The 27768-nt window shown below is 40.4% G+C and overlaps 1 protein-coding gene across 1 annotated transcript in view; it reads right to left on the reverse strand.

The window, feature by feature from the left end:
- Window positions 1-19460, reverse strand: part of kif11 (kinesin family member 11) — a 36595-nt gene extending 17135 nt beyond the window's left edge. Inside the window, exons 1-14 of the mRNA XM_059948059.1 lie at window positions 19333-19460; window positions 14325-14419; window positions 12881-13013; window positions 12702-12799; window positions 11239-11317; window positions 9776-9961; window positions 9317-9441; window positions 8787-8877; window positions 6890-7035; window positions 6679-6775; window positions 6387-6482; window positions 5677-5765; window positions 5002-5089; window positions 2328-2516 (exon numbers count right to left, since the gene is read on the reverse strand). Coding sequence (XP_059804042.1) covers window positions 2328-2516; window positions 5002-5089; window positions 5677-5765; window positions 6387-6482; window positions 6679-6775; window positions 6890-7035; window positions 8787-8877; window positions 9317-9441; window positions 9776-9961; window positions 11239-11317; window positions 12702-12799; window positions 12881-13013; window positions 14325-14395 — 1488 coding nt within the window. The 5' untranslated portion in view covers window positions 14396-14419; window positions 19333-19460. The remainder of the gene's footprint in view (window positions 1-2327; window positions 2517-5001; window positions 5090-5676; window positions 5766-6386; window positions 6483-6678; window positions 6776-6889; window positions 7036-8786; window positions 8878-9316; window positions 9442-9775; window positions 9962-11238; window positions 11318-12701; window positions 12800-12880; window positions 13014-14324; window positions 14420-19332) is intronic.
- Window positions 19461-27768: the final 8308 nt, after the last annotated feature.

Below are 27768 nucleotides of genomic sequence, written 5' to 3' on the forward strand. Positions count from 1 at the left end.
CTCCTAAATTCAATTCCACGATTGATGAAGGCCAATACACCACACACCTTCTTAACCACAACCTGCACAGCTGCTTTGAGCGTCCGATGGACTCAGACCCCAAGATCCCTCTGATCCTCCACACAGCATAACAGTCTTACCATTAATAATATATTCTGCCATCATATTTGACCTACCAAAATGAACCACTTCACACTTATCTGGGTTGAACTCCATCTACCACCTCTCAGCCCAGTTTTACATCCTATCAATGTCCCACTGTAACCTCTGACAGCCCTCCACACTATCCACAACACCTCCAACCTTTGTGTCAACAGCAAACTTACTAACCCATCCCTCCACTTCCTAATCCAGGTCATTTATAAAATCACAAAGAGTAAGGGTCCCAGAACAGATCCCTGAGGCACACCACTGGTCACCGACCTCCATGCAGAATATGACCCGTCTACAACGACTCTTTGCCTTCTGTGGCCAAGTCAGTTCTGGATCCACAAAACAATGTCCCCTTGGATCCCATGCCTCCTTACTTTCTCAATAAGCCTTGCATGGGGTACCTTATCAAAATGCCTTGCTGAAATCCATATACACTACATCTACTGCTCTTCCTTCATCAATGTGTTTAGTCACATCCTCAAAAAATTCAATCAGGCTCATAAGGCACAACCTGCCCTTGACTATTCCTAATCATATTATACCTCTCCAAATGTTCATAAATCCTGCCTCTCAGGATTTTCTCCATCAACTTACCAACCACGGAAGTAAGACTCACGGGTCTATAATTTCCTCGTCTATCTCTACTCCCTTTCTTGAATAATGAAACAACATCTGCAACCCTCCAGTCCTCCGGAACCTCTGCCATCTCCATTGGTGATACAAAGATCATCACCAGAAGCTCAGGAATCTCCTCCCTCACCTCCCACAGTAACCTGGGGTACATCTCGTCCTATCCCGGTGACTTATCCAACTTGATGCTTTCAAAAAGCTCCAGCACATCTGCTTTTTTAATATCCACATGCTCAAGCTTTTCAGTCCACTGTAAGTCATCCTTTTCCATAGTGGATACTAAAGCAAAGTACTCATTAAGTACCTTTGCTATCTCCTACAGTTCCATACCCATTTTTCCACTGTCACACTTGATTGGTTCTATTCTCTTGTATCTTATCCTCTTGCTATTCACATACTTGTAGAATGCCTTGGGGTTTTCTTTAATCCTGCCCGCCGAGGCCTTCTCATGGCCCCTTCTGGCCCTCCTAATTTCCTTCTTAAGCTCCTTCCTATTAGCCCTATAATCTTCTAGATCTTTAACATTACCTAGCTCTCTGAACCTTTTGTAAGCTTTTCTTTTCTTCTTGACTAGATTTATTACAGCCTTTGTATACCACAGTTCCTGTACCGTACACAACTTCCCCGTCTCATTGGAACGTACCTATGCAGAACTTCACACAAATATCCCCTGAACATTTGCCACATTTCTTCCGTACTTTTCCGAGAACAACTGTTTCCAATTGAAGCTTCCAATTTCCTGCCCGATAGCCTCATAATTCCCCTTACTCCAATTAAACGCCTTTCTAACTTGTCTGTCCCCATCTCTCTCCAATGCTATCGTAAAGGAGATAGTTTTGATCACCATCTCCAAAATGCTCTCCCACTGAGAGATCTGACACCTGACCGGGTTCATTTCCCAATACCAAATTTAATGAATATACTGGTGGTGGCTGGTAAAAAGACTCTTACCAGGAAATAATTATCAGAGGAGAGCCCAACTTTAAATGCATGAATGGAAATTACATTTACAAGATGGAGAAGATAACAGCATTTGTCAATCATAAATTGGAACAATTTGATTCATACTGGGAAAATGGTTTAATTATATAACACCCCATAGGCCTGATTTTATTTGCACAAATCAATGATTATGTTGTTAAAAGATCACTCCCTACTTGTACATAGTTTTCATTTTTGTTTTTTCTTTTCTATAAGTGTATACCTCAGATAAATACTATGTGGAGATTTGTGGCAGACATGAATATATGATATATACATACAGTATCTGAAATACATTTTATGGAAATGTTTGTATGATGCTGAACTTCAAACAAGATGATTTCAACATGCTCTGCATTGTGCATTGAGAGTAGAATAAGGACAATATGTAGAAAGCCCATTGATGACTAGAAGCAAGAAACTTCATTGTCACCCACCAACACCATTTGGAAGGTCATTTAATTCTTCAGTCAGCTGAGTTAGCTGCCACAGTTCAGCAGATCTGAAAGTAATAAGGAAGGAAAGATACACCGTAGACAGCTGGAAATCAAGCAGCTTCCTACCTCATTGGCTGTACTGTAGAGCTTTTGTTCAGTGTGAGCATGGGCACCACGGACAAATTCTTCCTCAGACAGCTTTCCTCTGGTCAGCTCCAAATCTTGACAAGTCTCCTGGAGTGCCTGCTCTCGCTGTTGCAGTTCAGACACACACTGTTCAAACTCTTTCTTGCCATCCAGAAATAGCTCTTTAACCTGAAGTTAAGCGGGGAGGAACAAAAAGGGGAATTATCGTCTGGATTCCACTTAGGATCAGTTAAAATGGTTAAATAAACATCCAACACTATGATACTAAAGTCATCCCCAGAGGTGGTGACTAATCAGCCAATTGCCATCAGCACTTGGCATTTTGATTTCAGATTTCAATATCTATGGAATTTTAATTCCTCAATCCAGAATCAATATGTTGGTATTCATAGCAAAAGGATTTGAGTACAGAAGCAGGGAGGTTCTACTGCAGTTGTACAAGGCCTTGGTGAGACCACATCTAGAAGATTGTGTGCAGTTTTGGTCCCCTAATCTGAGGAAAGACATTCTTGTCATAGAGGGAGTACAGAGAAGGTTCACCAGATTGATTCCTGGGATGGCAGGACTTTCCTATGAAGAAAGACTGGATCGACTAGGCTTATACTCACTGGAATTTAGAAGATTGAGGGGGGATCGGGGGTATGGAGAGAAAGCAGGTACAGGGTTCTGAGTTGGATGATCAGCCATGATCATACTGAATGGTGGTGCAGACTCGAAGGGCTGAATGGCCTACTCCTGTACCTATTTTCTATGTTTCTATTTTTTCACTCCTAGACAGGGCGATATGGCACAGATACAGGTTCCTGGGCTCAACCAATTCATGCCAGCCCAGCTAGACACAATCTCCAGCATTTGGTCTATATCCCACTAAACCCCACCCATCGAAGTATATATCCAAGTGCTTCTTAAATGATACGACTGCACCCGTTTCAACCACGTCCTCTGACAGCTTGTTCCATAAACTCACCGCCCTTTGCATGAAGTTGCCCCCTCAAGTCCCTTTTAAATCCTGGCCCCTTCACCTAAAACTTATACTCCCCTACTCTGGGGAAAAGGTTGCTACCCCCCCCCCCCCACTTTATCCATGCCTCTCATAAGTTTAAACATTTCTATAAAGATCGCCCATCATTATCCTATTTTCCAAGGACCTAGTCTGACCATCCTCTTGCTTGGCATCTCTACATTTCTCAACAGTTTCCTTTAAAATCCCAGGAGAGAAGAGCTAGTTTCAGAATATTTGTTACTCACTTTTGCTCTTTATCATCACTAAGTACATTAGTTTTAGCAAGACCCAACTCAGTCATTAGTTTTCTTGGGATACTAGCTCTTCCTTCAATTTAAATAGTTTTGCAAAGTACTCGGAATCAATTGTATTTCCATTACTTAAAGAAAAAAAAGCAGGTTACCCAGTTCCAATTACAACCTATCTCCTGTATTATAAAGCATGTGTATCATTTCTTTATAATGGGCACAGTTACCTCACCTATTTCTTTTTATTTATCCCTCTTCAGCTACCTGAATGTGTAGTAAATCTAATTTTATAAGTATGCCATTAACTTTACCACACCAATTTATTTTGGCAAATAAAGCTCCTATTCATTAAGAGTACACACTAGCTGTGTTACAAAAACCCATTTTAGAAGTTATCCCAGCACTCTGCTACATGTGTCCAAATTATAGACTTCCTGGTTTACTGAAGACAGTCTCTCTCATCACATACAAGTCAACTTTTCTCAGCTTTAGACCACCAATAGCTTTAACTATTGCCACTCAGTGTTCCTCTCTTCAATACACACATTGAATTTATTAAGAATGGTATTAGAAAAAAGTTCATATGACATTTAGCTAAATCATTCTCATCACCTACTCTGATAATGGCCCACACCTTTTTTGATGATTTGGATACATTTCTGCAAAAACCTATTTTACACCCAATCCAGAGATTAATTGCTTTGTGAATACAAGGCACCGCTTATCTTCATCTATATGAAAAGTTCTTCCAGCTAAGTACGGGGTGGACTGGTCAATGGCTAGAAATTAAGTTCATCCTTCCCTTTAGCAACCATCTGAGGTTGAGGCCAGATTCTTCAATAGCCTCTGTATGGAGCTTGATCCAAACTGATACAATCTATGACAAGACCCTTTTCCAATTCCGGAATATCATCCAATTTGCCCCTGCCTCAATTCAGCTACTACTGAACCAATAGCTTTGACTATTCCAGTGCTCACCCAGCATCCCACTTTCCACTCCGTAAAGTGAGTCCTCCCACAGTACCCTGCTGCCTGTCCCATAGTCAGCTCCCAGCCCAATAGCATGTCAACCACTTCCTCTATGGCCTCATCCCACCCAACCTCTGTCTTCTTCTAGTCTTCGATATTCTACCCGTTTTGACATCTACAAATTTATATTAGAGAACTATACTGTACCTCCAGCTTTCTTTGTCCCGGTCTGGAATTCCCACCCTCAAAGTCAAAAATGACTCCTTAAAATTTGTTAAGCAAATTTTGCCTTGATAACACATTCTGTGGCTAAACCTCAAATTTTAATTTACTTGGTAGTTCTGATATGCCAGGGGATATTTTGTGGTGTTAGAACTGCAATACAAATGCACATTGTTATCCTGAGGTAACAATTATTATGGTGGCCTCCTACCTGTTTCAATTCTTCCTCCATAGCAGTGATCTTTTCTACATAGTCATTAATCGTCTCTTCCTGAATGGTCACTTTACTCTGCATCAGTCTAAAAGAAAAAAAAATTGTTGTATTACCATAGTATAGAGTTCCATATTACACATCTAAATTTTGCACAATGGCTGGATTTTCCTTGTAAACAGTATCAAACCACTTATATTTATTATAAACAGTGTAAAAGAGCAGCTCAATCTCATTCTCATCATTTTATTTCTTGGCAAAAACTGGTAGAATTGTCACCTGCACAATAGTTATCACATGCCCAAACTTATCCCCTACAGCCCAGCTCGTAACACTTCTGTACGTGCTGCTAGTATCAGATTAGCTCTTAAATACATTCAACGTGAGAACATCTGGAGTCTGGAATCATTGTATCTCACATTTAAGTAGCCCCCTCTGCATTGAAAACAGTGGCAGGAGGGACTAGAAGCTGCAGACCACCATAATCGGGGAGTGTAAACATCCATACCCCTTATCAAGCAAAGCCCTATATCAGGAGCCTCACTGTTCAAAAGTTGCGTTCTACAAACAATAAGAAAGCAAAAAGAAACAGCTCAAAGGTTACACTGAAATCACCTTTTTGCTTCAATGGAAATTTAGACTCAACACTTATTTGTTCCTGAAATGTAAACTTACTCATAGTTTTCTACAGACATGAATACTCCATTTTTTTCACGTGCTGCAGCAAGATCCCGCTTTAGTCTCTCAATCTCCTCGGTGTACTCCTGCAATCAAATCAATTACCCAGTTGGACCACTTATGCCAAGTTGGACTTGAACTACAATCATTTGGAAGTACATTAAAAGAAACTAATTTGTTACATTGCATTCTCACTCAGAAATGCATCTAGCTGGATTGTAGAACTGTAATACAATAAATTTTAGGAAAATCATGGCTCTATTTCTACATATGCATTCAAAAAATAAAATATCAGAAAGAAAACACATGAATTGTCATTACTGGTGTCAGAAACAACAATCGTTACTGCTACAGTTTATTTCACGTTCTTGGTTCAGCTATGCAGCCACACAGTTTCTGGTGTGAATACACAAATAGTTGAACCACAGGTTTGAAAAGAAGAAAGGAAGTGAGAGATAATCAGTAACTTTAAGTGGAAAAGTTATATCAGCCTCTCTGCCTTTTGCAGATAGAAGCTGATCCAACTTATTCAGGATTTGTTTTTCTAAATCTTTGCAAAACAGAAGAGGCTGTGCCAGACTTTCAAAAGGTTACACCTAAATAATGATGACTCATGAATTGCTAAGGATTTTGATTTTATGGCTCGTTTCATAAACTTGTAGAGTATATCTTTTTTTTAAAACATTGACTGAAGCATCTTGAAATACCTTGATCAAGGCCCTCTTGGTGAGTTTCTGATTCACTTCGGGTTTATTCAAGATGTTCTTTGCACGATAGGCATAATCCAGAGTGCTCATGGTTTCCTGTAGTTAGGGGACATTGAACTGGATTAATTAACTCCAAGCAAATGTGGCAGCTCTACTTCAATGAACAATCAAACAACTGTTTCATAAATAGGCTTCTAAAACTATTTTGAGTGGCAAACAAGAAAGAACAGAACTGCCATTTTGGTCTCTATATTAACAGCTAGTTGCTCGCCTCAAGTTAGATCATACTGACTTCAAGATTCACGGAAGCAGGGGAAATGGTGGCAATAATTGAAGTTTTAGTCCGTCCTCCAAGGGAGTCCTGAAGAATCCTGGTAAGTTTTGATTCTCTACAAATGTAGAGAGAGAGAAAAAAAAACATCATGAGCAGGTTCCCAAATAATATAATGATCCATAAGTAGAAGAATTTTTTAAAAAAGTGTTGAATAGTTATTGAATTTTACCTGTATGGTATATGAGGGGCTCTCTCAACTAACGCTGTGATTACTCTTCCCAGAGTAAGCAATGACTGATTTATATTGCCAGCTTCACGAGCTCGTTTATCCACAGCTCCAGAACGGCCAATATTTTCGCTCCCAGCAAGATCCACCTTTAGGGGTTCAGAAAATAATTGGGTGCAATTAAAACCAGGTCTACTCGCACTAACTATAATTGAACAGAAGATTCTGAGTCACCAATTACCCCTTTTACCGAGGTGGACCATATCTTATGGTATCTTAATGAACAATGTTTTCAGCTACCTCAAATCTTTCTAAACATTTGTTTTAATAAAACAAACCATACATATAACAACACAAATTTGTCAAGATTACTCAAGTAGAGATCTCCTACAATCCAGTTCACAAAGTGTTTTGTTTCAAAACAAAGTTTTGATCATCTTTATAGTTTTAAAAAATTCCTTTAGTAGCTTTCAGCAACATACCTAATGTTTTAAAAAAATATATAAAATGAAAGCTTCAATGAGTATTGTAGGTTATTTGATCCAAGTAGTTATCATAAAACCATGAGATATAGGAGCAGAATTTGGCCCATTGCGTCTACTCCATTTCTCATCATGGCTGATCCATTTTACCCCAGTCCCAGTCGTCTGCCTTCTCCCCATTTTCTTTCACGCCCTGACTGATCAAGAATCTATCAATCTTCGTCTTAAATATACTCAATGACTTGGCTTCCACAGACACCTGTGGCCACAAATTCCACACATTCACCACCCTCCGTCTATAGAATCAAAAAAACTTGGCAGGAAGCAGGGATAAAACTGAAGGAAGAGAGCATGAAAAGGACCTTTAATTTATAAAGCACAAAGAGGATAATAGTTCCCAGTGTAGAACAGTAGACCACAGGATCAGGCCCTTCAGCTCACAAACACAATGCCAAACTAAAGCAAGTGCCTTCTCTTGCACGAGATCTGTATCCCTCTATAATCATGGGTTTATGGAACAGCTGTTGAACACCACTATTACATTTCTTCCACCACTTCTCCAGAGAGCATACCCCAGGTGTCAGGATCATTCTGGAGTTATGATATGATGGAGAGCATAACAACATATTAACTAAAAGAATCAGTCTTCAGGAAATAAAACTTGTACACACTACAATGGGACATTTTGATTCTATCCCACTGAAGTTACAGAGGGGAAGACAACAGATGAACAATCCTACTACTTAACACATTGTTAAAGATGCATCTTTGCCACTCAATCCATAGTGCAGGACAGATTTGTGTGTCTCTTAACTTTCTGGATAGCTGCATATTCATGGAGCTGCCCCTCAACACTGTAACAGAAGGGGTATATTTTGTGTGTCTACCTTTTGAATATTCTAAGGGGTTCTGCTAGCTGGGATGAGCTACCAATGTAATTAAGTAATTCTGTAAATTTATCTGACTATATTCAAAATGTTAAAGTGGGAGATTTAGACGAAGTGCTTTAAAACATTGCATCAGGAGAGTGAGTCTTTCGGGCTCTCTCTCCTGTAGATTCACCGTGTGAATAAATATTTTTATATTTCCCAGTTACAATTTAGATGTAACTCAGTTTTAGTTAGTCTCAGCACCAGGCACCTATAACCTGTAAGAAAACACTTGCCCACACAATTCCTTTAAACTTAGCCCACTTTTTGTTTTAAATGCGTGCCCTCAAGTGCTTGCCATTTAAAAACAAAAAGGTCTTCCTCTGAACGGGTTGCTTTACGGGGTTTTCTTTCCCAAAGCTTTGATCTGCTATGGTTTATGCAAAGTCAACAAATGGAGATAGAGTTTGCAGCTCCAACACCAGATGGAGGTCTAAATCAGATGTTTCATTTTGTATTTAAGACAAATTTACATAAAATGATACTTACCAAATTCAGTTTTCCAATTTTTACTAGCTCTTCCCCATCAAGGGTAGTCTCCTTCATATGTATTGTAACAGAAAAAACTGAATGCGAACGACTGGGAAAGAAATTTACGAGATATTAAATATCATTTAGAGTCTCTAATACCTTGGCCGGCAGATTAGTTTTCAGCAAGTATCCATAATGTTCGTTACGTTGAAATTCAATTGAAAAGGTGATCTATTTATTCTGTTCGTAAATAATACTTAAAATTTGTTTGAGAACATTAAAAAATGGTTTAATGGCACAGGAGTTAAATATTGTAGAAATGGTGCTGAAAGGACTCTAAATGCTTAAACGTCATGATTCAGTAAAAGTAACTACAGCTACCTAGAAGAACAAAATTGTTAAAACGCCAGGCTTTATTTTGTTAATGAATATCAAAAGATATTTTTACTGCAAAGCCATACCCCTGAATATTTAACTTAATCTCTTGTGCACACAGTTTATTTTAGAAATAGTTTTCGGAAGTTTTCAATAAGACCAGTTATCCATACCTTGAGTATGCGTTCATCAAAGTTGCTGCAGTTGTCCGCTTTGCTGCGCCCCTCTCCAGAATCTGATAAACTTCATCTTTATTATGGACAGAAATTTCTTCAAGTCCTTTAATTATAACTCCTCTCTGCAATGCAACACAAAAAAACAGAAAACTGCATTTTAGAGTTCTTCAAGCCAGAAAGAGATCCTGTAGTAGCGTAGTGGCTAGATGATGCTATAACTGCTTGGTGCGGAGTCTGGAGTTCAAATCTGACTTCGTCTGTGAGGCTGTACTTTCCCTCTCTGGAACATGTGGGTTTTCTCCGGATGCTCCGGTTTCCTCCCACAGTCTAAAGTTGTACTGGTTAGTAGGTTAATTGGTCATTGTATATTGTCCTGTGATTAGGCTAAGGTTAAGTTGAGAGTTGCTCGAAGCTCAGGCAGTACAGGATTACAGCGTTGTTTACCAGTAATGTTACCTTATTACGAGGGTCGTCAAACATTTGCAGCCTCTCACCAACATCAGCTGAGGGGCTCAGAAGGTCAAAAAGCTCCTCGTTATAGATTTCCAACAAAGAAACTTTCACAGAGAACTCAGCGCCTTGAGCGGCCAGTCTTTCAAAAATCTGATGCAGGGTACGTGGAATGATGCCTGCCAAAGGATCCTATGGAAGGCAAAAATCAATTCCAGTTTTTAAAACAGCTGAGGGTTTAAAAGAATGATTTTACATCACACCTTTCACATCTTCAGGACCAAGAGACTGCTATTATAGATAGTTACTGTAAGCATTATTGAAATAAAGTCACTCTGAGCAGCCAAAATGTTACCATAGTGTGACAAATCAATGATCCCTTTCTCTCAGACTGAAACATGAACTTTTTAATTCTACTTCATAGATGCTGCCTCACCTGCTGAGTTCCTCCAGTGCTTTGTATATAACTTTGGATTTTACTCTCATGTTTATGAAACAAGAAGCTACTGTCTGTGACCCAAAAGTGAATGATACTTATTATTCTGTCCCCTCATCAGCAACACTCGACTTTACTATTCATTTGATATCACTTTTTATGAAGTCTCAGTACATATTACCACATAGATAAATGCATTAGCCATTCTCTGCCATGGAAAAAAGCTGAAATTCCCTCAACAGATAACACACCCTAACAAAATCCATTGCGCACCCTGTCATGGAGAAAGATTAAATGTTCCTTTGCCACCATTTTTGTTTTAAAAAGGAGAGCGATGCTTACCAATTGACAAGTGTCACCCCTTTGCTTTATCAATTAACAAATTGGCAGGATTTAATTTAATCCTTATTACCAAGACAGGTCAGTTATGATTTACTCAGGTCTGTCCAACCCATACCACAGGGAAGAGTGAACCTTTTGGAAAAGTCACTGAATGTTCTCAGCTCCTATACCTTGAAATTTGTTTTCACAATTTAAATCATTTCTACTCTGCACTTGAACAGCTTCCATGCTATTTGACCACCTGACATTTTGTTCTTAAACTTGTTAGCATAATTTAGCTTCACAAGTACATCTCAGAAGTATATCAATTGGTTGTAAAGTGCTCAGGTAGACCAAATTTATGAAAAGTGCAAACTTTTGTCCTTGTGCACAATTTCATACAAAACTCCACTCAATTAGTTCACTTAGACGTTTGTAAACTCTCCAAATTCATTGATTTTTTTTTGCTCCAATGGGCTGACAAGTAGTGTATAATTAAAAATAAACCAAATTAGTTAACCATGTTGTCCATATGTGGCCAGTTTTAAATGGATGCAATAGCAACACAAATTCCCAAAATTACATGACGCACAACTGAGCAGACATAAAGAAAGGACTACCTCACAAAAACCATAATTAGCTACATAATTTCAAGCACAGTTTTTCTACGGTTAGAAGGGATAGAGGAATAAATACAAGACTTGTGACTTACTTCTTCCCAGGTGAATTGTTCACTTTGCGACCTTTCACCTTCCATTGTAAAGGTCTTCCCAGTACCAGTTTGGCCATATCTAATTCAAAATGGAGAAATTTAGGAAGCCCAATGAACAGTTCATTTGGCACAAACTTATACAGCAATTACAGGATTTAAAGAATGGACTTTTACAGCTCTTAGAAATCCTGCATGAGATCCTTGACGTACTGACTTCTCTTCTAATATTTGTACATCTGTGCACAGTAATGCTACTATGACACTGTATTTTACTTTGTAGTCAATGAAGTATCTATCTATTGCAGCAGCAGCTGAAAAACTACAAATGGACCCTAAATCCCATTCTCCCTGTCTCCCCTTTCACCTTTCCATTACCTTCTCTGACAAACATGTGCATGGTTAGTAAGGATCGATTCCAACTGGAAAAAGAGCATTTACAAGCTTTTAGCCTGGATCAAGGCCAGCAGTTACACCCTCAATGCAATGAAGGAAAAGGCAGCTGAAAACTGAAATGTTAAGCAATTCAGTTCGTCTGCTTTGTGATTGGCTTTTGAAGGAAAAGACGAGAGATATTGTTGGCCGTTTTTCTGATGATCTCTCACCTTTTAGGAATAAACTGAACAAAATTGCTTCTTCCTCGATATTTATTTTAGTCTGTTGGCAATGTACCAGACAGGAGTGTGTCTGATTAATCTTTTTCTCTCTTGAGGTTCAATTGTGAGATTTAAGAATGTGTAAGGACACTCAATGAAAATCTTGAATTATTTCAATTTGGATGCAGGCAGATGAGCAATTATGCTCTATTCTGGTCCCACCATATTGATGCAATCACAACATCAGGAGTTTGAGGAAATTTGGCATGTCACCAAAGACTCTAGCAAATTTCTGCAGCTATACTGTGGAGAGGATTCTGACTCGCTGGTAAGGAGGTGCTAGTGCACAAGATCATGAGAGACTTCAGAGAGTTGTAGACCCAGCCAGCTCCATCTCGGGAACAAACCTCCCCCCCACTGAGGACATCCTTAAAAGGCAGTATACGTCATTCTGCTTCTATGTCCTACCGTCTTATTAAGGACCACCATAATCCAGAGCATTCCCTGTTATTACTACCATCAGGGAGGTGGTACAGAAGCCTAACGACCCACAGCCAAAGGTGTTATGAACATTCCCCTCTGCCGTCAGATGTCTGAATGGTCCTTGAACACTATTGAGTTATTCCTCTTTCGCACTATTTATATTTTTATTGTAACTTGGAGTAATTTGGTATGCTTGCACTGCACTGCTGCCACAAAACAACAAATCTCATGACTAACATCAGCAATTATAAAACTGAATCTGACTGTGGGACGACAGATTGAACAGAAATAAAGAATCCTAGTTTTTAAAAAAGATAAAAAGGCCACATTCGAAGCAGGGAAATCTTATTTAACCATTTCTAGATGTTGGAAGGTTTGTCAACTTACGCAAAAATAGTACAGTTGTACCCCATGATTACTTCATCCAGGATGGGGTATACCACACTTTTGTAGACATCAATTTGCTTTGCTGTGGGTCCAAACACCTAAATTAAAACAAAGTATATTCAGGACTCAGTTTGACATTTCTTTTGATTTCTGTATGAGGCAAATATGAAGGTTCATACCATGTCAAATGTGTATCTTTTGGCACTCTTTTCAATTCCCAGTGCAAAGTTGCGCACTGCAACTTCTTTTCTGACTGGGTCACAGTCAACCACGTTGGAGGCATTTGACTTGCGTTCTGATGAACTAAGCGGCCTGTGAAGAACAGAATGTGTTGAATGACATTTTAGTGTTTGCATAAGAAATGCATACATCTTTAGAAAAAAAGCTGTGTTCATTTCCTGTCATAGCTGTCTAGACTTGTGGACAGAAGCCCAGTCACACAACAGAACATTGTGAAATGGATATTAAACAGAGACTGCTGAAAAAAAAACCATAATCGAATACCCAAGACCTTCTCCAGTTATCTGCTATTGAAAACAAATGTACTCTAATTCTATGCTCACAAAAGTGTTAGGATTTTTAAACTTGGCTTTAGAAAGCAGAAGTAAAAAGGAAGTGACCAAAATAGGTAACAGTTGGAATAATATTATGCTCCAAGAAGTGTATGATAAACTATTTTGTGGATAAACCACATATTACACCCAAACCCAGTCAATTTTACAAATATATGGATTTTCTTTTTTTAAGGAAAAATGCAGCTGTGGCAATATGCCCCTACCATCCATTAAAAAAGAAACTCGAAACTTATCTGCACATTGATTTGTACATGACATAGTCAAAAGAGTACCGCTCTAAAGGTTACATATCAGAAGTTGCAAATAAACATCCCACAACCTTTAAGCAAAAGTCAATTAAGATTATCATCTCCAAATGAAAATTTATTTTCTCTCCTAAAAAAAATCATGGGATTTTCAATTTATAATAATTGTAAATGTGTTACCCCTAGCACTAGATTAAGGAGATGGGTAAAATTGACTTTACAATGTGGCTCCATAGACTTTGGTCTCCACTGGTGTCCTGAGCAGAGGCAGAAACAGAATATCATTGATAATTAATAGTTATTTTAATCAGAAGGGGTTGTGCAATAAGGTAGCAAAATGTAGATTGGAGACCCACATAAAGAACAATACAGCACTTCCTGTTCATATGGCAATTCCACAAATTCACCTTAAGTTGCAAACCCATTATGTCTTTCTTAGAGGTCCTAAATATAAAACCTTTTTTTTGCTTTTTTGCCCCTAAAATATCCTGCTTCAAAGCCATTATTCCCATCTTCCCTTCACTTTCCACGCAATTTCCCTCATTCCTCGTAATTTCCTCGTAAGATCAGAACAATAAAACAAGAGCAGGAGTAAGCCAAATGACCCCGAGACCACTCTAGCACTGAACTCATGGCTAATATGATACCTGGCATCAACTGTTGAAATTGCAACCAAACCTCGCCAAATTGGCTGTAAAATACAATCAAACACTGCAATTTAGATACCACCATTTGCAGCAATTAATGAACACGATTAAAATTTGTTACTCTCATGATCCGCAGACACACAGCCCAAGTCTTACCGGCATCGTACAACCACTTGAATATTCTTGGTTTTTTCTTCTTTTTTAGCCGAAGAGTTTAGGGATGACATTTTGGTTTTGGTTTACAACAGCACCTGTTGAAGAGAGAAATTCATTAGAACCTATCTCCAAGTACCCACATTTCACAAATTCATACAATTTGGCGATGTTCCAAAACTTGGTCAATCCCCAAGCAGGCATGTTTTTAAACTGCAAACTAGATGTCTCTAAGTGAGACAAGATATTTTCAATATTGTTCTCTTGTATTTACAGTGATGGAACTGAAATGAGATTTTTAATCTGATGAGGAACAGAAATCACAGTCAAAAATGAAAGTATTTAGCTTGGGCTATATTGAGGGAAAACTTTCCACAGAAATCACAGTGGAAATTCAGAAATCATTCTATAAGACCATGAGAAATCATTCTATAAGACAAGAGCAGAATTAGGCCATTTGACCATCAAGTCTGCTCCACCATTTCATCTGCTCTGCCTCTCGGCCCCAATCTTTTGCCTTCTCCCTGTAACCCTTCAGGCTCTGACTAACCAAGAACCTATCAACCCCTGTCTTAACAATACCACAGCCACCTATCGCAATGAATACCACAGATTCACCACTCTATTGCTAAAGAAATTCCTTCTCTCCTTCCTAAATGGACATCCCTCTATTCTGAGACTGTGCCCCCAGGCCCGAGGCTCCCTCATCATAGGAAACATCCTCTCCACATCCACTCTATTGAGGCCTTTCAGCAGTCTATAGATTTCAATGAGATCTTCCCCCCCCCCGCCACCCCGCCCATTCTTCTGAATCCCAGTGAGTATAGACCCAGAGCCAATCTGTCCTCATAAGACAACCCATTCAATCTCAGAATTATTTTTGGGTACCTCCTCTGAACCCTCTCCAATGGCAGCACATCCTTTCTTAGTTGAGAGTCCAAAACTACTCAGTGCTCAAAATAAATGCTCACATTGCATTTGCCTTCCTAACAACATACTCAACCTGCAAATTACCCTCTTTAGGGAACCCTGCTCAAGGATTCCCAAGTACCTTTTGCACCTCAGATTTTTGAATTTTCTGTTCATCTAGAAAATAGTCTCTGCTTTTATTTCTTCTACGAAAGTGCATGATCATACACTTCCCGACACTGTATTCCATCTGCCATTACTTGCCCATTCTCCTAATCTGTATCAATTCTTCTGCAGCCTCTCTGCTTCCTCAAAACTATCTGCCCCTCCGCCCATCTTCGTATCGTCTGCAAACCTGGTCACAAAGTCGACAACTACATCATCCAAATGATTGCCATATAACAAAAAAAATGAAGCAGTCCCAACACAGACTCCTGTGGAACATCACTAGTCACCGGCAACCAACTAGAAAAGGCTCCATTTATTCCCACTCTTTGCCTCCTGCCAGTCAGCCAATGCTCTACTCATGCCAGTACCTTTCCTGTAATACCATGGGCTCGTGTGAAGCAGCTTCATTTGTGGCACTTTTGCCAGACAAAGGGGTGACGCATTTATATTTAAGTAATGTTTGAATAATTGTTTAAACAATTCATTACAGGATATATCCACAAGTATGTGATTTGCATACATTAACATGCTACCGTGTGATATGTGCGTGCCTCATTTAAAGTAAACATGAAATTCAACCTGCACTTCAGACTCATGTGTCTTCCATTGAATTAGTTTAATGTTTTGAAATTACAAAACATAACATTGGCAAAACTAATCTATAAGCTCCTTGACCACAATACCTCCTTGTGAAAAATTATCCTTTATTTCCTCACTTGCAGAACCCAGTCAGTTTGGATTGGCAACATCTCATCCTGCTCTACCTTTGCTCTACTCACTTTACACTTATGACTGGGTGTCTAAGCACGGCTCCAATGCCATATTCAGGTTTGTTGATGACACCACTGTCATTGGCTAAATCAAAGGTAGTGACGAATCAGCATACAGGAAGGAAATTGAAAATCTGGCTGAGTGGTGACATTACAACAATTTCTCACTCAATGTCAGCAAGACCAAGGAGCTGATTATTGACTTCAGGAAAAGGAAAACAAAGGTCCAGGAGCCAGTCCTCATTAGCAACTTTAAATTCATCGGTGTTATTATTTCAGAGGACCTGTTTTAGACCCAGCATGCAAGTGCAAACACAAAAAAAGCACACAGCGCCTCTACGTCATTAGGACGTTGTGAAGATTTGGTATGACATCTAAAACTTGTATAGATGTGTAGTTGTGTAGTGGAAAGTATAATGACTGCATCACAGCCTGGCATGGAAACACCAATGCCATTGAATGGAAAATCCTATCAAAACTAGTGGGTATGGCCCAGACCATCAAGGGTCAAGCACTTACCACCATTGTGCTCATTATATGAAACACTGCTGCAGGAAAGCAGTATCCATCATCAGGGGCACCCACAGACTAGGCCATGCTCTTTTCTTGTGCTGCCATCAGGAGTGAGGAACAGGACCCTCAGGACTCACACCACCAGGTTCAGGAACAGTTACTACCCCTCAACCATCAGACTCTTGAACCAGATGGGATAACTTCACTCAACTTCACTTGCCCCTCAATGAACTGTTCCCACAACAAATTGTCTCACTTTCAAGGACTCATCTCATGTTCTCGACATCTGTTGCTTATTTTTTTATACTTAATAATATTGCTTTATTTTGTATTTGCAGTTTGTTGTCTTTTGCATACTGGTTGGGGCACCCTATTTGGTGTGGTTTTTCATTGATTCTGTGATGGTTATTGTTCCATGGATTTATTGAGTACACCCACAAGAAAATGAATCTCAGGGTTGTATATGGTGACACATGTACTTTGATAATAAATTTACTTTTAACTTTGGAAATACTTTTATTTGCAGATAAGAGTAAATAGTCATTAAGACATCAATATAAATGTACGGACAGAAAGGTTGCAACACACACAAAATGCTGGAAGAACTCAGCAGGCCAGGCAGCATCTATGGAAATGAATAAACAGTTGACATTTCGGGCCGAAACCCTTTGGCAGGACTGGGAAAAAAGATGAAGAGTCAGAGTAAGAAATTGGGGAGGAAGAACCACAAGGTGATAGGAGAATCTGGCGGAGGGGATAGGGGAAGTAAAGAGCTGGGAAGTTAATTGGTGAAAGAGATACAAGGCTAGCAAAGGGGAAATCTGACAGGAGGACAGAAGGCCATGGAAGAAAGAAAGGGGAAGCAGCACCAGAGGGAGGTGAAGGGAAATGGGAATGGGGAATGGTTGGGGGGGGGGTGCATTACTGGAAGTTTGAGATATTAATGTTCATGCCATCAGGTTGGAGGCTACCCAGATGGAATACAAGGTGTTGCTCCTCCAACCCGAGTGTGGCCTCATCACGACAGTAGAGGAGGCCATGGATAGACATATCGGAATGGGAATGGGAAGTGGAATTAAAATGAGTGGCCACTGGGAGATCCTGCTTTTTCTGGCAGATAGAGCATAGGTGCTTGGCGAAGCGGGTCTCCCAATCTATGTCAGGTCTCACTGGTAAACAGGAGGCCACATCAGGAGCACCAGATACAGTTGATGACCCTGACAGACTCACAGGTGAAGTGTTGCCTCACCTGGAAGGACAGTTTGGGGCCCTGAATGGTAGTGTGGGAGGAGGTGTAGGTGCAGGTGTAGCACTTCTTCCACTTGCAAGGATAAGTGCCAGGAGGGAGATCAGTGGGGAGGGACAAACAGACAAGGGAGTCGCATAATTTTGCAGAAAGCAAAATGTGGTGGGCATAGGGGAAGATGCACTTTGTGGTGGGATCACATTGGAGATGGCAGAAGTTACAGAGAATTATGTGCTGCATGCGGAGGCTGGTGGGGTGGTAGGTGAGGATAAGAGGACCTATCCATGGTGGGGTGCTGTCGCCCCATCTTCCCACCACCCTAGGGCCAGAAGTGCCCATTCCATGCTGCATCTCAATCCATAAATAAATATCTGCAAATGCTAAAAATCTGATGGAAACGGAAAAGGCAGGAAGTGTTCAGCAAACCATGTTCAACCTCTGCTGTGAGGAAAACGAATGCTTCAGGATGACTTTCTACAGAACAAGGCGGTGAGAATTAAAATGTATCAATACAAGAGGCAGTAGATGCTGGAACCTGGAGCAACAAAAAATATCTGCTGGAGGAACTCAAGAGTCAAGAAATTTGGGAGTCGTCCATCTTCCAGTCAAAACCTTGCATTAGTTCGAAGCTGGGGTTTAAACCAGTAATGAATATGCAGAACTGCGTGGGAGGAGTCGTGGAGAAAATAGATTTACGACTAAAAGTTCGATTGAAAGGATTGATGTACTTGTCAAAAACAGGAACCAGGCAATTTAAATATACCTTGATTAGATTTTTTGATTAGTTTTAAATGTAGAGTTTATATCACGTTGGCACTCCGTAATAATTGTACAACGTTTGGGCAGAAAAGGACAAAGCATAAGCTAATTGAGTCGCAAGCTGCCAAGAAAGGGCATTTAACACTTCACTAAAGTGGAGGGTTTTTTTTCTCTAAAAGGAACTTTTATCATCATTGGGAAATAGTACAGTTATGAATGCCATATTTAAAACCCTCCGGTTCCAATTTCAGATCCTTGTATTATCCTGACAGACTCTTTACACCACTGCAAAATCTACCTATTGATACAAGTTATAGCTCATAAATCTATAACACGGAACAAAGGCGGCGGCAAGGTTTTATTTAACATTTGCTTTCTCGCCCAAAATGAGACCAAAAAAAAAACCTGTACATTTAAAAAGTTGTAGAAACCTGCACACCATCGTCACATTATCTTAAAACGGAGAGGAGAGAAGGTCAGAGACGATATTACAATCTATGAAAATCACTCCGTTGGTCTCAAACTTGGTACAAGTTCCCCAAAATTTTAAATACAAAAAGGCGGTCACAAACTCGATCTTTCTAGTCAGACAGAGAGGCTCCCTCCCTATCGGTTGCTTTAAGCAAACAATCAGAGCTAAGCTTACCAAAACGAAGGTTGCCAGATCCCTTGAAGAAATTGCGCAGAAATTAAATTCTCAGTAGCCGAAAATCCACATGAAGTTTCTCCGATCTATCGGTCATCCGATGCCAACCTGCCCCTCGCATTCAAAAATTGCGCTTCCGTCAGCTTTGTCCAATCAGAGCCCAGGGCTGACACCGTCCTTTAGGAACGCTGGGAAGTTCCGCTGCTGCGGCCGGCAGAGAGAATCAGGACCGGGTCTTCTGGTGGCCATGTTGATAAGGGCGTATTCACCCGGAAGTTCCTTGTAACAAAAAGTTCAAAGTAAGTTTTTAACCGAAGTACCTGTATGTCCCCATATACAACCCCGAGATTCATTTTCGTGTGAGCATACTCAGTAAATCCAATAACTATAATGGAATCAATGCAAGACTGCACTAACAGGTGGGCAACCAGTGTGCAAAAGACACAAACTGTGTGCATACAAAAAAATAATTATTCATTATTACAATAATCATTAATAAATAATTAAGCAGTAAATAACAAGAGGATGAGATGAAGCACCCTTGAAACCAAGTCTATAGCTTGTGGGAATATAGGGTAATGTAATTGGGAGAAACGTGCATAACTCACAACCACTGAATTGAGTTGGGGTTTCACTTTAAGGCTGGTCTGACAGGAGGACGTTGTTACGTAAGGATTTTTAGCACACTTTTGTGTTTCAGGTTTTGGAGTTCAATAAAAAGTGTTATGGGTTTCATTAGACATAAAACGCCTCACTTTGTTTATTTGTGGAAATCTACAGGAACAGTTCAGTGACGGGGCAAGTGCAGTTGAGTGAAGTTACCTCTTCTGGTTCAAAGGGCTAAAGGCTGAGGGATAAGAACTGTTCCTGAACCTGGTGGTGTAGGTCTTGATGCTCCTGTACCCCCTTCCTGATGGTAGGAGCAAGAAGAGAGCATGTCCTAGTTGCTGGCAGACCCCCGGTGATAGATGTTGCTTTCCTGCAACAACATTTCATGTAGATGTGCTCATTGGTGGGGAAGGTGTCTTCGGACTGAGCTGTATCCACTACATCTTGTAGAATTTTCCATCCAAGGGCATTGGTGTTTCCATGCCAGGCAATGATTCAACCAGTCAATGGACACTCCATTGCATATCTATAGTTGGCCAAATCTTCGCAACCGTGTATGAAATTACTGGCACTGCTGTGCTTTTTTTGTAATGGCACTTATGTGCTGGACCCAGCACAGATCCTCTGAAATGATAACACCGAGGAATTTAAAGTTGTTGATTCTCTCCATCTCTGATCCCCCGATGAGGAATGGCTCATGAACCTCTGGATTCCTGCTCCTCAAATCAATAATCAGTTCATTGGTCTTGCTGAAGTTAATTGGAGGGTTGCTTTTGAGCCACCACTCAGCCCGATTTTCAATTGCTCTCCTATATGCTGATTCATCACAAACCTTGATTCAGCCAGGAAACTTAAATATGAGTCCTGACGAAGGTCTTGGCCCGAAACATCAACTGTTTACTCTTTTCCATAGACGCTGCCTGATCAGCTGAGTTCCTCCAGCATCTTGTGTGTGTTGGTTTGGATTTCCAGCCTCTTCAGTTTTGTTTGTGCTGGTTTAAGATGACATTGGAGCTTAGCCTTGCAGTAATCCGTATCAAGTGGATAGTGCAAGGTGCTGAGTGCACAGATTGTGGTGCACCAGTGCCGATGGTGTTTGTGGAGATGTTGCTGCCAATCCCAACTGACTGGGGTTTGCAGGCGAGGACATGGAGGATCCGGTTGGACAAGGAGGTCTTGAGGCCTACGTCCTGGAGCTTATTGATTGGTTTTGAGGAAATGATAGTATTGAATGACAAGCTGTAGTCAATGAGGAGCATCCCATTGGCTGCATCATCATGGGCCAAATGTTTCAAAGTTGCGTGAATGAAATGGCAACTGCTGTTGACCTGTTGTGATGGTTGGCAAACTGGAGCAGATCCAAGTCAGTCAGGAGTTGATATGCCTTAACACCAACTTCTCAAAGCACTTCAGCACTTCGGATGTAAGTGCTACAGGACAACAGTCATCGAGGCAGGTTCCTGCGTTCACCTTAGGCACCGGTATAACTGAAGCCTGCTTGAACCAGGTGGGTGTCTCCGACTGCCGGAGAGAGAGGTGAACACACCAGCCAGTTGATCAGCACTGGTCTGTCGTATTTGGTCAGGTACTCCATTTTGGCTGAATGCTCTCTGTGGGTTCACCCTCCTGAATGATGCTCTGACATCAGCCTCAGAGACTGAAGTCTCAAGGTCACTGGTTGCTGTGGGAGTTTGTAAAGGTACCTCTGCGTTTTGACTGTCAAAGTGAGTTTACAATGCATTGAGCTCACCTGGGAGCAAAACCTTGTTCTCACCTGTGTCACCTGGTTTCATTTTGTAGGATGTAATAGCATTCAAGCCCTGCCATAACTATCAAGCGTCCTTTAGTGATGCACGTTTAGTCTGGAATTGCCACTTGGCATGTGAGATGGCTTTCTGGCAGTTATACCTGGAGCTCTTGTAGTTTACTTGGTAGCCATAAAAGAAGATAATAAGGGATATTTTAAAAGTATTGCTAATGATCAGCTTGATAGATCTGAGTGAGGAAAAAGAGGTTGTTCTTCCTCATTTAAACTCAAGGCAAAACTGGGTAGCATTGGGTGCACTGCAGGAACTACCCTCACAGGCCCTATTCAGCAATTATAATGCACAGGAACACAGGAGTGCTGAGACTAGTGGACACAGCCTGGGCCATCCCGCATTTACAGGAGGCACTGCCTCAAGCTTGCAGCATCTATCATTAAGGAACCCCGCCCATCCAGGTAATGCACCATCAATAACACACTCTGAGACGTAAAAGTGAGATTTCGGATTTTATTGACTGGAAGAAGGAACCAGCAGCGAGTGACCACCATACTACATCCTGGAGACTGAGGTCTGGCCCAGGCTAAGATCGTCTTTATACAGGGGGCTGTGGGAGGAGCCACAGGAGCAGTCGGCAGGGGGCGTGTCCAGACAGGCACACGTAGTTCACCACATTAGGCCTGTGCCCTCATCTTGCTGCCTAGAAAGGAGGTGCAAAAGCCTGATGTTGAACACCACGGAGTTAAGGAGCGGCTATTCCTTCCTATGACCATCAAGTCGTAGAATAACCTGAACCCCATCTCAGCGATGGGACACTCCAGGTTTCCTCTTGGACTACTATGGACTTTTCTCTAGCATTTTCTTTTTGCACTCACGTCCTACTGAGCACAGCCTTTTTTATCCATTGTCTGATATAATTTATGTTCTGTCGGGAGATGAAAGCTTACAAATGAGATGATGAATCAGGAAGGCTTGTATACAAGGATATTTAGTATGCAAAAAATAATGATCTGAAAATGAGGATAGTTAACAGGAGATTTAATTGTTTTGAAAGGTTTAAATCTGAAGGCAGTTACCACTAATGTTGAGGATTTACTGATTTAGAAATAGCAGCGAGATATGGAGGAAAGAGATAAAGAAAAGTTTCCTTATTCAAAGGTGAAAACAGAGGTGGAGAAAGTGAACTGTCTAGTCTTTCCAGTTTTTGGCTTTTCTTTTAACCCCTTGAAAAACACGGACTCAAATGTAAGACATTTTGCATATCCTAGGAACAACCAACTCATTATTTCTAACAATCCACAAACAGCAGAGTCAATGATCAACCATATACATATTTTTTTTTAAAACTTCAATTTGTTTTGCCACTTAAAACAGTGAAATCTGTTTAATGATATTGGTGTCTTGGGAATTACAGATGAAAAGAATGTAACTCGACCTCTGTTGTCATGAACAACAGTGTTTACTGCCTATTATTTTTAAGTTTGATTTTGCGCAAGTAACAATGTGAACCGGGGTTTTCAGGTTATTGGTCTGAAAAGTTAGATTATTGTATACATCTCCAACTGCAGTCGTCTAATCTTGCACAGTAGTATGCTGTGGCTCCAGCACTGAACTGAATAGACTTCAACAAGGGTCAGAAGGCATATTAATTGTCCATTCCTTACAGACTTCTCACCTGTCTATCTGCTATGTCTCAGGAGGTGAAAGTAGTCTTTCCTCATTGATGCAATGGGACGGAACAACTGTTGTGAAACTAATCATACTTAAGTCATTTAAAAACATTTTCCCACACCTTCTTAAGACCACCTTTAATTGCTTAATTTAATGATTTGTATTATATTAAGAATTTAGACATGTTTAACATTATCATTTAAGCTTTAAGTTTCTTTGAATGATACTGTATATACATTCAGAGATGTTGTCTTTTACAGCATGAAAGTGAACTCTAATTATGAGTATCTCCTGTGTTCTGATTTAACATTGTCTTGGATTTTTTTTCTCTGATTTTATGCATACACTCATTTGGTGTTTGTCTGATGCTCCTTTTCTGTCCAGTGAAGAGAATGGCATGTTACCATAGCTATGGAAAATCTTCCCAAGGTTTTCCTCATTGTTTAATGAGGAGAAGACCACTGAAGTTAAAGTCCTATTTCATTCACAGAATTCGATGGAATATCAGTGACCACATACGGTAACTGGGTTTTATTCTTGCCTGTGATCATTTTCATGTTTTTTTTGTGGTAATTTGGGAGTCAACATGATATACTGCCCCCAGCATGGTACGAATGAGACCAGTGATGTTGTTTCTCCTTGACTGAAAAATCCTTGTGAATCTGTGTGGAATCAAAGCCAGTAAGTGTTAGAATCAGTAATTTGATACCAGATCATAAACAGAAATCAAAATGAAGTGCAAGACAGATTAGATGAAAAGATGATAAATGAGAACAGGTTCTAACTTTAAATTTGCGAAAATAAATTAGGGCATGCTCTGAAAGATTGTAACTCTGCATCTGTAGTTTTAATATCCAGAAAATTTACATGGTAATAATTAACCTTATAGCACAATCAAGTCATCAAGTTTATTTTCATTTAACTATATACAGTACATGCATACTGCCAAATGAGACAATGTTTCTCTGGACCAGTGTGTAACACATAGTTGTACAGATAACGCACAATAACTTAGGGAAGTAAGAACTAAATCCACAAATTATTTATGCACAGATAAACAAAGTAAAGTGCATAATCTGAATATTGCAGGGTACAGTACAAATTATCTAGTGACACTTTGAATGCGATGCGGCAGGGAGTTCAGAAGCCTAATGGCCTGAGTGGAAGGAACGGTTTCCCATCCTGACCGTTCTTGTCTTTAAGCATTGGGGTCTCCTGCCTGATGGTAGAAAGTCAGAGGATGCTGGAAGGGTGGGTGCTTGAACATACACAGTGTTCCTGATAAATGTCCCTGATGGATGGTAGGGAGACCCCTGTGATCCTCTCAGCCAGGCTCACAGCCCTGTGTAGGGACATCCGGTCTAATGCTCAGCTGCTCCCATACCAGATGGAGATGCAACTTCAAAGGACACTCTCAATGGTCCTCCTGTAAAATTCTGTTAAGATAGGGGGTTAGGAGGTTCTGTGAGGAACCTCACTTGCCTCAGACTATTCAGGAAGTGGAGGCATTACTGTTCCTTCTTATTCAGGGACCAGGTGAGGTCGTCCATGATATAAACTCCCAGGAACTTGGCGCACTTAACTCTCTCTGCAGAGGAGCAACGTATGTGCAGCAGGGGATGGTTGATCTGCATCTTCCTAAAGTTCACATTCCATCTTCTCCACATTCAGATTTAGTTTACTGTTCTTACACCAGTCCACCACACTTCCTCTCTGTACTCTGACTCATCTTCATTGTCGGTGAGGCCAATAACTGTTGCGTCATCTGCAAACCAGATAACACGGTTTGAAATGAATCCTGCAACACAGTCGTGCGTCAGCAGCAGGGTGAGCACACAGCCTTGGGCAGCGCCGGTACTCAGCATAATGGGACTGGAGACATTGCTGCCCGAGCAATATGAGACTCCATTCTCCTGGGACAGGACAGAGTGGAGAGCAGAGGCTCTGATATCATCAGTGGATCGATTTGAGCAATAAGCGGCCTGGAAAGGATCCAGTGTAGCCAGAAGAAAGACTTTAATGTGCTCCATGACCAGCCACTCAAAGCATTTCATGACAGTTGATGCTAATGCCACTGGACAATAGTCATTTAGACAAGTTACTGATGCCTTCTTTGGCACTGAACTGATGGTTGCTGCCTTGAAAACCAAGGGGATGATGGACTGTTCCAGAGAGATGTTGAATATATCTGTCAGCACCTCAGAAACTTGAATGCTTACTGAATGTTTAGTGTTTGTTTCATCCTGTGGATAACAGGTAACTTACCTGCTGGCAGTGAGTGCCTTCTGTCGCCATTCACCAAAATCCCAAATCACACAACAATTGGCACTGCGAGCAGGGTTCAGTCATTGCACAGATTAATATATATTAATAAAGGCAAAAACAAGAGAGGGAATCTCCCACTCACACCCCAAACCTAACGTAATGAGTGCTCAGTTCCGGGGTAAGCTGACAATAGTGCCGGATTTGAGAGTCTGGCCTACCTCCTAGGGCACTATGGGATGCCAGTAGATTAGTCAGACATGATGGACTCCCACGGAGTGAAAATGGGACTCCGCAGCATGCCTGTACTTAATGAGGTAGAGGAGACCGTGGGATGCTTTTTGGCTGCTGGCAGCCTTAGGAAAGCAGCAGTAGGAGGGAATCTCACAGGAAGAGGGAGAGAGAGATAGTCTGAGAAACAAAGTGCAAGTGCTAAACCATGGGGTAGGTTTCCCAGTCAGCGCAGGCTCAGGTTAAGGAGTAGAAGATAGGAGAACAGAGGGAGTCAGCGGGAGACGCTCATGGAGTGAGTACTGTTTTGGATTCGCTCCATAACCTTTACTTTTTTTTAACCTTTGATCACCCTTATCCAGCTTATTTTTATCTACACCGAAAGTTTCTTTGTTATTTTTTTTGAACTTACTGTTAAGAGTTTGTCGTGAATTTTTGAAGATATGCAAACAGAAATGTCTCTCAGGTCTAAAGGACGAGAACCTGGGCGCAATCTAAACGGTAACGGAAAGAAGCAGGCTCCGCCACAACACACTCAATTAACTTATGAATTGTTTATGGAGGTTTTGGACAAAAAATTTGATGAACTACAACAATTTTTTAAACAAGATATAAAGGCTTTTCAAGATTACATGGTTAAGACGGATTCAGTAATTAACCAGCAGCAAGCTCTTATCGCATCTCTGCAAGAAGACGCTCAGAAACGAGATTTGACTATTGAAAAACTGCAACAGGATTTAATTTCGACCATTAAACTGGTGGAAGCACTTAAAGCCAAGAGTGTCAATTTTGAGAATCGGTCCAGAAGACAGAACCTACATATACTTGGTCTTCCAGACAGCATAGAAAAAGACGACCCTTCAAAATATTTTGCTCAACTATTAAAAGAAGCATTTCTGTCGATTTTCCCAAATAACACTCCATTATTGGATCGCGCACATAGAATTCGGCGTCGATCACCGAGTGCTACAGATAAACCTTCCGTTGTAATTGTCCGGTTTCATTATGTACACGACAAAGAACAACTTATTTGTGCAGCTCGGCGGGCAGGAATGGTAAATTTCAAGAGCATTACTTCCGTTTGGTTGAAGATTTTAGCCCTGATCTTATGAAAAAAAGGCTTCTTTTCAAACTGCTGATGGCTGAATGTTATGAGAAAAATCTGAAACCTGCGCCCCTATACCCTGTGAAGCTTCGAATCTCTCTGCCGAATGTTCCACGTCAGGTTTTCCTTTCTATATCCGAAGCGAGAAGTTATCTGGAGAAGAACTTCCCTACTGCTACAGACACCAGTCTCTAATAAATGAATGATTCTGATTGTGTAAGATGGTTCTCAATTTCTTAAACCAGAATTAACCTCTGGTTATTGGTGTAGGTTTATCCTATACTTTATATTTAAGTTAAAGTGTGTTTTCGTCATATCAATTGCTCTGTTTTATACAATTTAACCATTATACTATATTCTTGACTATTAATTTTGTTCCTTCGAAGGTATATTTTTAACCATTTGAAGGTGAATTCTTTTTGATTAAGATGGTGATTTTTGGAAAAAGATTTTTGGTTCTGTTTAAGATGGCGTTATTTTTTTTCTCTCGTCTTCTTCCTACAAAGCATCGCTTATCATAGCTTAAATATTTTTTGTTTTGTCTGGGCTATAGCCCAATTGATAAGTTTTTAGTGACTATATTCTTATTTTTTACAACTAACTATATTTAGAAGTATGGTTTTTAGTATAGCGATTTTAATTTTTAAAGTTGGGGTGGTTTTTTTAAATATATATATCCTTTATATATGGAGTGGTCTTCCGCTGACATGGGGGTAGAATTAGTCTTATTCTTTCCTTTTTCAAGCCATATTTTGGCTTTTTCTCTTTTTCTTGGGGGGGTGGGGGATGGTCTGT

Source organism: Hypanus sabinus, chromosome 22 (genome assembly GCF_030144855.1).
Source record: "Hypanus sabinus isolate sHypSab1 chromosome 22, sHypSab1.hap1, whole genome shotgun sequence".
Classification (NCBI taxonomy): Eukaryota; Metazoa; Chordata; class Chondrichthyes; order Myliobatiformes; family Dasyatidae; genus Hypanus; species Hypanus sabinus.